The sequence below is a fragment of the Onychomys torridus genome, chromosome 12, assembly GCF_903995425.1.
Source record: "Onychomys torridus chromosome 12, mOncTor1.1, whole genome shotgun sequence".
NCBI lineage: Eukaryota > Metazoa > Chordata > Mammalia > Rodentia > Cricetidae > Onychomys > Onychomys torridus.
In genome coordinates this window covers 15,285,112-15,299,142 of record NC_050454.1, presented here as the reverse complement: position 1 = coordinate 15,299,142, position 14,031 = coordinate 15,285,112, and the positions used below count along the sequence as shown (strand labels likewise).

The 14,031-nt window shown below is 48.0% G+C and overlaps 1 protein-coding gene across 1 annotated transcript in view; it reads right to left on the bottom strand.

The window, feature by feature from the left end:
* Positions 1–14,031, bottom strand: part of Mylk (myosin light chain kinase) — a 250,871-nt gene that overhangs the window by 138,799 nt on the left and 98,041 nt on the right. Inside the window, exon 3 of the mRNA XM_036203911.1 lies at positions 789–996. Coding sequence (XP_036059804.1) covers positions 789–996 — 208 coding nt within the window. The remainder of the gene's footprint in view (positions 1–788; positions 997–14,031) is intronic.

Sequence of the window (14,031 nt, the reverse complement as noted above, 5' to 3'; positions counted from 1 at the left end):
GGGGCTGGCAGACCCCGCCATCCTCCCAGACATCAGACCTTGAGTATCTGCCAACGGTCTGACATGGAATGTTCAACCCAGTGGAGCAGCTTCAGCCTGCCAGGGAGGCACCAGTGACAAAAACCTCACCATCGTTTAGAGTCCAATGTTTCTCCCAGACACTGATAAGTTAGTCAAAATCATTTTGACCACAGAAGTAGAGGAAAAGACAACGGATCATGATTACTTAATAGTATCTTTTCCTGAGTTACATATATTTTTATAGTGAGGCACTATTATTCCATGGTGATGCTAATAATGATAGATTCTTTCCATTCATTCCCCCAAACACTTGGTATTGACCTGTGCAGAGGATGTTCCAGACGCTGGAGAAATAGTTATAGATAAGATGACGACCCTGTGTGTCTCAGAGCTGTGTCATGGGTGCTTAGAGGGTAACAACCCTGAAAGAACTGTAAGGTGCTGTGGATGATTGATAAATAAAACGCTGATTGGCCAGTAGCCAGGCAGGAAGTATAGGCGGGACAAAGAGAGAGGAGGAGTCTGGGAAGTGAAAGGCTGGGGAGAGGAGACACTGCCAGCTGCCAGCCTGGTTTTGGTCTGTTTTTAGTCTCGGTGTCAGGTAAGTCATGGCAAGGCTGGAACGTGAACCTGGATATGAGTCCCAAGCCCCAAGCTGTGTGTGGCTTCTCTTATAAATCCCTCCATCTTTGAGAGAGGCGGAAGTGCAGCAGCGGACCCTGGGATCGGGAGCTCGGCTCTGCCGTAGAGCTGCCTCTGGGACTCACCTTCCACAGTCAGCTCCACTGTCAGCTGGCGGGCACCACTGCCGTTGCTGGCTTCACAGGTATACTTCCCGCTGTCCTCCTCACGCACAGTGTGAATCACCAGGCTGAAAGTCCCCCGCACTCCATAGTCCAGCAGGAAGCGGCCCCCGGTGGTGATGGTTTGCCCATTTCTGTGCCATGTCACCTGGGGCTCTGGGTAGCCCCGGACCTGCAAGAAAAAGAAACTGTAAAGGCTTCTGTTTCATGCACGCTGTGTGCCCGAGGGTTCAGAGTTCATGGTTCCTATGCATTACACCCTGGGTTGCAAGGACAGTACAAAATAAATAAGTAAAAGATCTCAATGTTTTGAGCACTGTGACACACACTTGTAATTACAGCACTTGGGAGGTGGATGCAGGAAGATTGGGAGTTCAAGGTGATCCCCAGCCACATAGGAAGTTCAACTGTGGGCTGTGTGAGACCCTATGTGAATCCCTCTCCATCAAAAACAAACAAACTGGGCAGTGGTGGCGCATGCCTTTAATCCCGGCACTCGGGAGGCAGAGCCAGGTGGATCTCTGTGAGTTCGAGGCCAGCCTGGGCTACAGAGTGAGTTCCAGGAAAGGCACAAAGCTACACAGAGAAACACTGTCTTGAAAATTAAAAAAAAAAAAAAAAAAGCCCCCCAAACACTAAACCCCTCAATATTAAAATATATTGATTACATGCTGGGAAAGTCATATATTTTTTATTTTGTCAATAAATCATTAAGATGCATCAAGATGAATTCCAACCTGTTACTCTCTGCAGTTCTCCTGCAGCTACTGGAAAAGACATCCCCCCCACCCCCCCCTCCTACCCCCCTACGCCTCCCCTGGCATTCTCAGGTCAGCTCTGCACCAGCTCTCTGCCTCTATAGCAATAGTGACGACTGTCGCTGAGTGCTACACGTTCAGTACTTTTCCAAGTACTCGACTCATCTAAGCCTCAGAGTCCCTTCGTCAGCTTTCAAAAAAGGGAGAAACGAGGAGATAAACTTCAATCTAAGAATTATCTTTGAGGGGTTAGAAAGACAGCTCAGCAGTAAAAAGCATGCATTGCTCTTGTAGAGGACACAGATTTGGTTCCCAACCATGTGAGGAGATCTCTCCCATGTCAGAAACTGAAACTCAATGGACCCCCCTCAGGATGGATGTATCTTCAGAGGAGCAATGCTTAACGCAGCTCACCCATGTTCAGTGAGGACCCAGAACTGGGCATCTCCGCATTGGAAAACGCACAAAGACAGCGTGGAAGCCTCCTGGGAAGGAAGTTGTTTTTATTACGAAATATTGTAGGGACAGTTTTTAGCCATGCAGCCATTCTAAGGCAAAGAATGGCTTCAGATGAAATGGAACTAAAATTTGCAGTATGACCCCTCACCCCCGCACACACTCCATAGCTCCCCCTCTTCCTTGCAAGGTAGACAGTGATGCTATCTGGGCATGAGGGGTACCATCTGATCGGACTCCGAGGCACCCACATACAGTTCCTTCCCTGAGCATGCTAAAGGAAGGGAGTATTCTTTCAGCAGCAGGTCCTTATCTTCTTTCTGTGAGGCTGGGGATCCACTCCGACCTCACGGCTGCCCTTGGCTAAGTCTTCTGGGCCTTTCTGTTCCCACCACCTTCAGACCCAAGACTGAGTATCGAGGAAAAGAGCTTTGACTCCCAGTTAACAAGCCCAAAGCCAACAATCCTTCTTTGATTAATTCACATCATCATCCCTTCAACAGCAGTTTATAAATCTTATATGACCTGCCTCTCCAGCCCGGCTGATGTAGAGTCAGGCTTCAATGGAAAAGAAAAAAAGAAAAAACCAAAACCCTAAACCCCAACCAGTATTATTCATCTTATTTGTAATTCCCACAAACAAACAAAACAGCTCCTTCCTATAAAAATCTTAAATTTTGCTGTGACAGAGATAGATTACCCACAAGGAAATGCTTCTGTTCTTAGGTTGTCTACTTCAAAACATATTAGCAATGCCTGAGGCCACCATGGTCTCACCACAGCAACTATTTCCCACCTTAGATTGACAGGGTGAAGGGGACCACATCCACCTGGGTATCTGAACCCTCACCACTGATGTTCTGAGCCAAGTGTGACAGTGCGCGTCTCTGGGTGAATATGGTATGGAACACTCTCTTGCTTCCCTTTTTGTCCTAAAGCTAACTGTCTACCTGTGATATTTCTACAAATGTCACACACTTAGTCATTGTTAAACAGAAGAAAATATAAATGTGCTCCTTCTATTCATGTGTCTCCAGTGGATTATGGTCACTCATTCATTTGTTGAAATAAAAGAGCTATACAAATAACCATTATGTGTGTTTGAAGATGGCCCACATTGTGATCCCATATAAAATCATCATCATCATATGGCCTTGATCTTGTCACAAACCCTCAGACAAAGGAACATTCAGACACCAAGTATCCTATTAAAACAGTCTCCTTATGTTTTCAGGGAGCAAGCAAGGAGGTCCTGGGGAGGCTGGTCACACGTGTTATTCACACTATGTTTATCTTCTCCTGATGTCAGTTAGGTGGGGCTAGCCCACCCTCTTGAAGATGATCCCAGGCATCCTGTCAGCTTCAGAGCAAAGGGGCTCAGCTCTGCAACCAGGAGATAAATCATTAACAGCACCTAAGGCTTCCAGGCATTCCAGCAGCAGGCACGCTGGCCCCCTGCAGCAGGCTGCAGGGGGTATCAATGATTAACTGGGGACATTGAGAGCATTCCAGACCTCAGGGACATGATCCCTTGGTCTTTTTCTCTTTTCTCCTCATTGTCTTGTTCCAAAGTTACCTTTGAAAGGCCTTATTAGAATAATTATTCAAAGATTCCTAAATATGCTGAAACGGGCATGATTTCATAAGAAAGTCAAAGTGTGCAAACAAGACTTCCATAGCTCCTGGACCCAGAGCAACGGCAGGGCCTGTGACCTTGCTCAGCCCCAAGGTCTGAATGACCTGCCATGTGAATAATGGTCCCGCCACTGTGAAAGAAGTTCATCAAGCACTCCCTAACATCAGGAAAAAATCATTCAGTTTAAGGACGTCTCTCTTACCACTGCCTGTCCACTATGCTGGGGTCCAAGCAGGGAAGATGGGAAGCCTGGGTTCACATTCTTGGGATGAATGAGCGGCTTTCAATGAAGCTTCTGGTAGGGTTTATATGGCCAGGGTCTTGCAGAGGATGGTGAAAGCCCACAGATGTCTAGTTCTCAGAGGACCTCCACAAAGAGACCCTTACTTGACTCACAGCTCTGTGGGAGAGGGATCCGCAGGCCGGGCTGCTGTTGTAGAATGCTATCCCCCAAGCCTAGCAGCCATCATCTTCATTGGAACAGCTGCAAGAAGCTTCGAGAGAACCCTGAGGTCTGGCTTATTTCTTGTTGATGTTCCTTCATAGGAAGAAGGAGTGGAGAGGGTCATGGGACCTTCATAGCTGCCCCTTACTGAGCCTCCAAGCAATCTGTATATCATTCTGCCCTAACTGCACATGGCCTTGTGCTCTTGAGAGTACACAGACCGCCAAAGTTTAATTGAAGGGGACTGCATCTGTGCAGCTTTGCAGTCTTCATCCATGCTGGGCTGAGACTTTCTGCTGGTGGGATTGCTTTAGGGTCACTCGTGCTCCGGAAGTAATCCCTCACCGGTGCTCCTGAAGTAATCCCTCACCGGTGTTCTGTAAGTAATCCCTTACTGCTGCTCGGGAAGTAAGCCAACAAATTCGCTGGTTCCCCAAGTTGGACTTTTGTGGAATCATACTTTGTTTTGTTGTTGGGTGTCTTATAAGGAAAGAGGCAGACACTGGTTTATGTCTCCCCAGGGAAAGAGCTCCGTCATCAGCTACCCTGTGATGGGGACCATGATGGCAGCCATGATGCCAAGGATAATGTTAGAGAGGGAGTAGAGCATCATGTTCCCAGCCTTCTCACATGGCGGATGAACTGGCACACTAAGGACCACAGCTCTGGTCTCCAGTCTCAGAGGCTGTCTGCAGACCTCACTGTAAATTCCTCATTTAAGGAAAATAAGCTTTGTATAACCAGAAATGGCGATGAGGATCGCTATCTAACAGACCCTCCCTCCATCTCTTAAGAAGTGAAAGTAATGGCTGATTCTCCACTTTAAAAAAAAAAAATCCAGGGCTGGAAAGATGGCTCAGAGGTTAAGAGCACTGACTGCTCTTCGTGAGGTCCTGAGTTCAATTCCAGCAACCACATGGTGGCTCACAACCACCTGTAATGAGATCTGGCACCCTCTTCTGGCCTTCAATCAAACATGCTGTACACATAATAAATAAAATCTTAAAAAAAAAAAAATCCAAAGGGTTCACAAAAGATCTTGCCACACCAGAGGTGAGTCATGGGCTGTCCTCTTGTATTCAGAGTAGGATAGGATCAGGGTCATGTGATCTCCTGGCATCCTAGGACAGTTAAGATAGTAAAGAGAGGGCAGTGTGATGGCCAGGCCTCAGTGCCTGGGTCTGGACAGACTTCCTGGTCTCTCTGGGCTGTAATTCCTTCCTGTCACGGAAGAAAACACTACTCTTTGGGTATCCAGAGTTCCTTTGGTCTCTAATGGATGGTTTTAAGTGGTGACTCACTGAGTGCTTGGAGAAGGTTCTCTCTCTCACCTCCATTTTCCTCGGGACCCAACCCACAGCCTCACTACCCTCTAATTCCTCATATGGGAAAAGCAAGTGACCACAGGAGGAATGTTCATGAATGCAAAGAGGCTTGCCCTCACTTTTCACCATAATGAGTTTTTGGAACTGGCCCCAATGAGGGTCATTCTGAGGAGAATCATATTTTTGCCACAGTAACCACATTTAATTGGAGGTTCTGTTCTTGAACTGAAGCCCAGTATCAAATAAATCAGGGGCATAACCAACAACTGTCATAAAAATAAAGATATAGCAGTCATAATCCCTATAATAATTTTAAATAGTAAGTCTATGCTCCTGCTCCATAAACTGTCCTCAAAAATCGTTATGGCCTCAAAAGGCCTTTAAAGAAAATGGGGCTCCTGAGAGCATGGCTGGTTGGGGAGAAAACAGTGTGGCTGCTGAGCAGTCTTACCCTGACTTGTGTCACTAGTCAGGCCTAGTACAATCTGGGGATTCACTCAGGGACTGAAGAGGACCACTCTCTAGGACATCAGCCTTTTAGAGTTTCTTCTAAAGTGTTGAGGGCTCTCAACCCACTCCTCATTGCGTGGGGCAGACCTTGCCAGCCTGAACTCAGCACAGTGGCACTATTGATGACTTCATTGATCTGCCCAGATTCTAAGCCTCACGTCTGCCTTCTTGGAACTTGATGCAAAATAAAAAGGGGATGATTCTGCAAAGATGGCGAGCGTCTGTGGGTCTTCTGATCCCAGCAGGGCCTGGCCCTGTGCACACACTACTAGTCCATACAGCTGCAGGGCACAGCTGCAGCAGTCTGTCAGCCAGGACTAGGCAGGACCGAAGAACTGAGGTTTTGCCCACATCTGGGATGAAGGGAGACCAAAAAGAGAGCAGCTGGATTGGGTGCTGGCCAAAGAGAAACAGACTGCCTGGCAGGATGCTGGGGGACCAAGAAGATGCACATACAGAGAAAAAACAAACAAACAAACAAAAAATGAGCGGTGAGCCAGACTCATTATGGGTATCAGTAGGCAGTGACTGATGGATGCTGGGGATGGCTGAGGCCAGAGGATGTGCCACACTGAGAGTCTTTCCCATGGGAACTTTCCCCAGGCAGACAGAATCTGTTTCCCAACGTAACTGCTGTCTGTGGCTCTGTGCTCTGAACTCCTCATTCTCTAACAAGGCATCCCTACCTCCAGTAACACTCTCCCCATCCCCACCTTTTTTTTTTTTTTTTTAAAGCAAGTTCTCATTTAACTGCCAAGATAGTCCTTGAACTTGTGATCTTCCTGTTCCTGCCTCCCAGGTAAGTGAGATTATATTTCTGTGCCATCATGTTCAAGTACCGGCGTTTATAATACATGCTGTATCCCGTGGCCAAAGAGTACAGCACAGTTGGTGGTGATCGGAGAACTGGAAATAAAGCTGGACATGATGATCCATGCCTATAATCCCAGCACGGAGGAGACTGAGGCAGGTGGGTCACAGGTCTACAGCCGACCTGGGCTACATGGTGAGGTCCTGACTTAAGAAAAAAAAAATGTAGGAAATAAAGGCAATGGTGCCACAGAATTGGTGGAAGAAGACTCAATCCTCTGTTCCACCTCTGAGTATAATAAGCTCCCGGGTAACAAAACATCACCTCCCCTCCAAATGGACCACAGACACTGCGAGACTAACCGTGTGCGTATATTAGGAGGGTGAGGAGTGAGGGAGAGCCATGGCCAAGGCATGACTGTGCTTCAGGGCCCATGTCTGTGTCAGCAGCTGGCACTCACTCCACGCCAGGCAGGCAGGCAGGCACTTAATTAAGGCTTAGGATAATCCCCTTGCAGTCCAAAGCCCCAAATGAACCGGTAGGATGCATCAGGAAGAGATCATAGCCGCTGACAACAGCAATTAGGAAGCCGTATGCTGTGGCTTCTTTCGTCCCCTGCCCCTACTGGGGCAATCAGAGGATGAAGTGCTGTTATGAACACCGTCACCAGGAGGTGTTCTTTAACTCCACCAGTGGACGCCAAATGGAACTCCAGGGACACACGTGCCAAGTCTCTTCAAGTCCTCGTACTCCGCCACTTCCATTTCCTATGACTTTTTTTCCCCCTTTTTGTCTTGGGAGCTAGGGCACAGGCACCCCCAAGCCTCTGAATCTGCATGTCTATGGACTCCCTTCTCTTTCTCTTTGTAGCCCTTGCTGTCCTGGAACTCACTCTGTAGACCAGGCTGACCTGGAACTCAGAGATCCACCTGCCTCTGCCTCCTGACAGCCCCAGGCAATGTATAGGTTGGTGGCCTTAGATGACACTGTAGTCTCTTTAAAAATCTTCCTTTTTGTCGACAGGCATAACTTCCTTATTCTCATTTAATGAGACATCTGAATCCTTGAAAATGCCCAACAAAGATACAGGTGTTAAAGTGTACAGGGGAAACTCTCACATGATAATTCTTTTTTTGTTTTTTTGTTTTATTTTGTTTTTTTTTTTCGAGACAGGGTTTCTCTGTGTAGCTTTGCGCCTTTCCTGGAACTCACTCTGTAGTCCAGGCTGGCCTCGAGCTCACAGAGATCCGCCTGGCTCTGCCTCCCGAGTGCTGGGATTAAAGGTGTGTGCCACCACTGCCCGGCTACTGGAATTCTTTTTTTTTTTTGAGTTGAGGATCGAACCCAGGGCTTTGCGCTTGCTAGGCAAGCGCTCTACCACTGGACTAAATCCCCAACCCCTGATAATTCTTAATTCCCCCTAAGTCATGCTTTGCACATAACAAATATTCTGACAGAACTTCAGCCCACTTTGGGGTGGCTGGGGGAGAACTCTCCCATGTAAACTGTGGTTCTGGCCTTATTTCCCGTCCCCATGGGCCTCCAACAGCAGTCATTGGCTGACAAGGCAGGTCCAGGTCAGTGTTCTGTGGTGGTCCTTCAGCTTCTGTTTCCAATTTGAGAGAGGTTGTGCTCGGTCATAGAAAATATCACAAAGCCGCATGCGGCACTGTAGACACTGAGGAAACCAATGCTTTGGTGTGGTTTGCCTTTGACTTGCTCAGGCTCTCCTGCCCACCTTCTCAGAGTCATCAGCATGGCCCTTCTTAGGGGAACTGTCCCTCCATACACAGGTTAATCTGTGAGCCGCCTCTGGCCAAAACACTTGGTTTCAAACATTGGGCATACATACAAGCAAAGCCAGCCAGTTTGTGCACTTCCTTGCAATTCCACTTCTGAATCTTAGGAGACCCAAACTGGCAAGACTTAACCCTGCAATTGTCTCCTCCACCCGGTCTCCAACCTCTCACTTTCCCTCCAGAAGGAGCAAACAAGCGAAAATATGAGAGCTCAGATACACAGTGCAGAGAGGCACTGTAGACACTGCCGGGCAGAGTTATGGTGGCTTTGAATCTACTCAGTTATATACAGTGATCCATTTTCTCTGCTTAACCGCTCTGGGATTGGTTTCTGTCACCTGTAGACAAGAGTTCCTACTAAGTCAGGAAGACATACAGGCTCTAGCATCAGACCCAGCAGACACCTGCTGTGTAGATTGTGGCTGCATTAATCACCAGCTCCCTGGCTGTGGACAAGCCGCTAAGCTTACCCAGTCTACCCATCTATAAGATGGGGACATTGATGGAATCCACATCCATGGAAAAGGGTATGATCAAATCAGATGGCACACACACAACATTTCATTAACAGATTCCAAAATTTTACATCCACCCTCTCTTCTCCAATGTCAGTAGTTCTTTATGTTATCCTAGAATTCATACACGCTTCCAGAATTCTTAACAATATGAAGCTACTTTTGCTCTATGATATACCAACAAATACAAACACTTGTGAATAATGAGCTTAAGTGTGTCTCATGTACAAAACTCACATTCTTTTCTGTTTTAAGACAGGGTCACTGTTAGTTATTTAGGCGGCGCTCTTACCCAGCTAGGAACACGTCCCAAACATGACAAATCCACAGAAGAGCTGTTTATTAATATAGGATAGAAAAGACGTGACAGGCCTGTGTGAAGCACATATGTGAGTGAGGAGACGAGAGAGAGAAGAGAAGAGAGGAGAGATCTGTGCAAAATGGCGCCGGCTTTTTAAAGAGTGAGCCGCGCATGCGTACAGGACCGCATGTGGCTACTCCACACATGCGCGTAGGTTACATGACCACGCGTGCTTTACGCAACCATGTAAAGCCACGGAGTCCTAGCCACACGAGATGTTCTGACCTGGAAATGGCTATTTTGAACTGGAAATAAATTAGGCGGTCCGCCGGGCAAGCCCAACCATGTGGACATGTTGTGATTTCCTATCAGTCACTCTATGTGTTCCGGTCAGTCTTAACATTCCTGGCCTTGATACATACACCAGACTGGCCTAGAACTCGCAAAGATCCACCTGACTCAGCTTCCCTCTGAGATTAAAGGCATGCACCACTAGGCCCAGGTAAAACATATTTTTTTTTTTTCCCCTGAGACAGGGTTTCCCTGTGTAGCTATGCGCCTTTCCTAGAACTCACTTGGTAGCCCAGGCTGGCCTCAAACTCACAGAGATCTGCCTGACTCTGGCTCCCGAGTGCTGGGATTAAAGGCAATTTAGAGAATTCATATTTCTTTTTTAAAAAATCTTTGTGTGCACATGTGTGTGGGTGGATGCCATGGCACATCAATCATTGCCATTTCTTCTACCATGTGGGTCCTGGGGACTGAACTCAGATTGTCTGGCTTGTCAGCAAGCCATTGACCTGCTGGGCATCTTCTTGGTTCAGAAAGTTGGTTTATGATTTTTTTTTTTTACATTTATTTATTGGGAGGGCGTGCCTTGGTACATGAGTTAGTACTCTTGATTAGATAAAAAACCTGACACTTTAACTAGTGAACTGGTTTATTATTCTGGGTGAACTAGTTTATTATTGCTGTCTAAAGAATGAAACCAAACTTGAAAAGTGATCATTATTTTTATGTAGCATGGCAAAGCACATTTGAAAAAAAAAAAAGTCCAACCTGTCATTTTACCACACCATCATTCTCTTCCCGGAATACCACGTGCAGTTCTGGGAAAGAGAATGTCTCTTGAATTTCTGCCTCATTGACTAATGCAGTCCTGGAAGTTTGAAAGGCCATGGGCAAGGGTTGAGAAGACAGTATCTCAGGTAACTATACTGAGTTGTGAGCTGTCATGGCTGTGTCCAGAGAAAGGGACATACTTCACTGGCAGAAGGGTTGGATGGAGCAGGGAGCTGTTCTCCAAGCCACAGAGAGGCCATCACCCTTCAACCAGTAGCACCCAGAGGCGCAAGACATGAAGAGATGGCTCAGTGGTGAAGAGCACTTGTTGCTCTTGCAGAGGACCCAAGTTCATTCCCAGTAGAGATAGACAGGACAGTTTACAACTGTGTGTAACTCCAGTTGTAGGGATCTAACGCCCTCTTCTGGACTCCTTGAGCACACATGTGCTGCACAGACATACATGTAGACAAAACACTCATATACATAAAACAAAATAAATCTAAAAAAATTAAACCAAAATTGTGATTCAACCCAGTAATTCCACTTTGGGACATATACTCAAGAGAACTTGAAGTACTGACTTCAGCACATTCATACCTATACTCATAGTAATATTCATAATGGTTAGAAAGAGCAACCCATGTATTTACTAATAGATAACTGGAGAAGGGCAAGTTTTACAATGGAATACTGTTCATCCATAAACTCTGCAACATGGGTGAGCAAAAAAAAAAAAAAAAACACTGCCACTACGAAGCTTAAGAACTTGTGCGAGGGATGGAGAAGAGTCAAGGCCACAGACACAGAAAGCAGGATAGTGTTGCCTGGTGTTGAGGGGAAGGGAAACTAAGAAGTTGTTGTTTATGGTTTTGGCTGTGAGACTAGCCATCTCTCCAGCCCATGAGGATCGAGTCGGGGCTGGGGGTGGAAGGAGAGAATTCAGGGAGAGACAGCTAGAGTTGGGGAGCATTTGGGGGCAGTATGGAAACCTAATTCAGCGGAAACGTCCTAAAATCTATGAGGATGACCTTAGTGAGGACTCCTAATAACGGAGGGTATGGAGCCTGAACTAGCTGTCTTTTGTAGTCAGGCAAAGCTTCCAGTGGTGGGATGGGCTACAATTGCTTGAACTGTTGACTCTGTCTCTGCACACTCTCTTCCTGCTACACAAGCCTTCTCAGGGAGGCCACCCTGACACACCTTGTGCAGCTGGTGTTGTTCCGGAAGTCTGGACAGCATGCAAGGGAAGCTGCCTGAGGGTGGAGGGAGGGGCCGGGAGGTGTGGCTGTCAGCCCAATAGGAATCCCCAGGCTGTAGCTTGATACAGTGTGCTGCCTGGGAGTAGGTCTCACCAGGCATGGAGGCCTGGGCTTTGTAAGAAGCCGCCGCGTTTAAGTTTGCAGAGGGTGACAGGTAGCTAGCTCCTAATGCTCTGCCTATGGCATGCATTAGGATGGGTGACTGGTGAACCCAGGTGGATTAGGGGAGTACAAGCAAGCCTCAGAGGAGTCCAAGGCTCCCACACTTTTGCAAAGCGCTCTCCACAAGCAGCTTCAGCCTCCTCAGCTACTTCTGCCTCATTCATTGCTCTTGCCAAAACAGTTCCACAGGCCGGCGCAGCCCCCTCACAAGCTATTGTTTCGGGAATTTTAGGGCAAGGACCCGGGGACCTAGGAAAGAGAAAAGAAGCAAATACCAGCAACCCTCAGATGAGGCCCTATTGTGAGCAAGCGACTGGGGTGGTTCTCTCAGTTTGCTGGTGGCGCACTGGGAACACCAAAGGGGTGAGTCCTAGTTCCAAGCCCTCATTTAAAGCAGATTTAGGCTTCTCAGTCCAAGCCATTGAAATCTTTTCTGAAGAAGCATCTGGAAAAACGAGGGGAAAAGCTGCCCAGTTATTTAGTGGAAAACAAAACTCAAACTTTCCTTCCTGCCTTCCTGCCAATGTCCCTTTCAACTGTGTGTTGCTCAGGGAGGACTGTCGGGGGCACTGGGCATCCTTATCCCTGGAGGAGTCAGCCCTACCATCAGCAGCCACGGGCACTGGTTAGAAGGCTGGGCACCTTCCCCTCCCCAAAATTTGATCACAGGATCTGGGGAGCTGGCTTTGTGTTGACCAATCTCTAGCTGGTTGAGGGACTCCTTAAACCAGGCCATTGCCCAGGATGCTGCCAGAGCAGCGTGAGGGCTTTCTGCTGCTCCTTCCTAGAGTGTCTCTGCTCAGAGAGCAAACTCAGAGGCAGCTTGTAAAAGGCTGGGTTTCTGTCTTCCTATTCTGGTCTTAGGGACCCATAAGAAAGTAAGTGCCACTATTAGATGGAAGCCACACTGCCTACCTTGGGTTGAGGACCCTGTAAACAGAGGTGGCTTCTGTATAGGTGAGGGCTTGGATTACCCTTCTCAGTGAGTTCTGAGTGCAGGAGTCCTGGAGTCCTAACAGGTCCTTGGAAACAAATATATGGCTAGGGGTGACTCAGTGGTACAAGAACATGCTCAGCCTGGGTAGGGCCCTGGATTTTATTCCCAGTATCACAGATAAACAAAAAACAAATATATATGACAAATCACCTCCAGTCTGAGGAGCTGAGAATAGGAACAAGGGTCAGGGATCAGTTCCATTGGGGAGTGAATGAAAACTGGCAGGGGGAAGAAATTCATAAAAAAGAAGGATCCCTGAGGGGTGCCTGATGGAGGGACACCGGTAACACCTAAGAAGGTGGCTGCCTCAGGGCTTCTGGCCTTGGTGCAGTGGGAAGGGGCTTGGACCTGCCTAAGGCTCAGTGTGTCCAGCTCTGCTGACTCCCCATGGGAGACCTTGATTTGGGGGATGTGGGGATGCGGGGTGGCTCGGGGGAGAGGGCTGGGGGCTGGGAGGAGGGGGGATCTGTGGGTGGTATGTGGAGTGAGTAGAAAATTTCTTAATAAAGAAAAATGAAAAAGAAATGCTGCCTCATAGCTGGGGGGAGGGTGCAAGCAGGCATGAAATCGTCTGTCCATTCCCCAGCACCGCATAAACCAGGAGCAACGGTGCATGCCTATGATCTCAGCAGACAGGAGGTGGGTGCAGGAGGAGCAGAGCTCAAAGTCATCCTCAGCAACAGCGAGTTTGTAGGCAGCCTGGGCTGATGGTACAAATTTATTGCCGTAACCCCAGGGAGCCACTTTAACTTAAAAGCAGTTTAGGACACTCCCACCCCCACCCCCATCTTGCTCTTGGGCTTCTCAAAGATCCCTAGATCCTAAAAAAGCTAAGGATACCCTAGCATCCCAGCAACAGCTTCCCCAACAGCTGCATCACACAGGGCAGTGCCCACCACTCAGGGCAGGGCCCACCACAGCATACATCATCAAAGGAGGGCTGCTTGCAGCAGAAGCTAAGAGGAGCCAAGCCACCCTGTGGTGTGGAAGGAACGGGCACACCTGGGGCCCAAGGGCCCCTTTCCCACAGTGGCACAGCCTATCCCAGAGCCATTTCTATTGTAGGAACTTAGCACTGGGTCTAGGCCAGGGTCTCATTTCCAAGGCTGGTGTTCACTCCTTCCTTTTTCTGGACACAGAGAAAAACCCACTGCTGCCGTCACCTTAG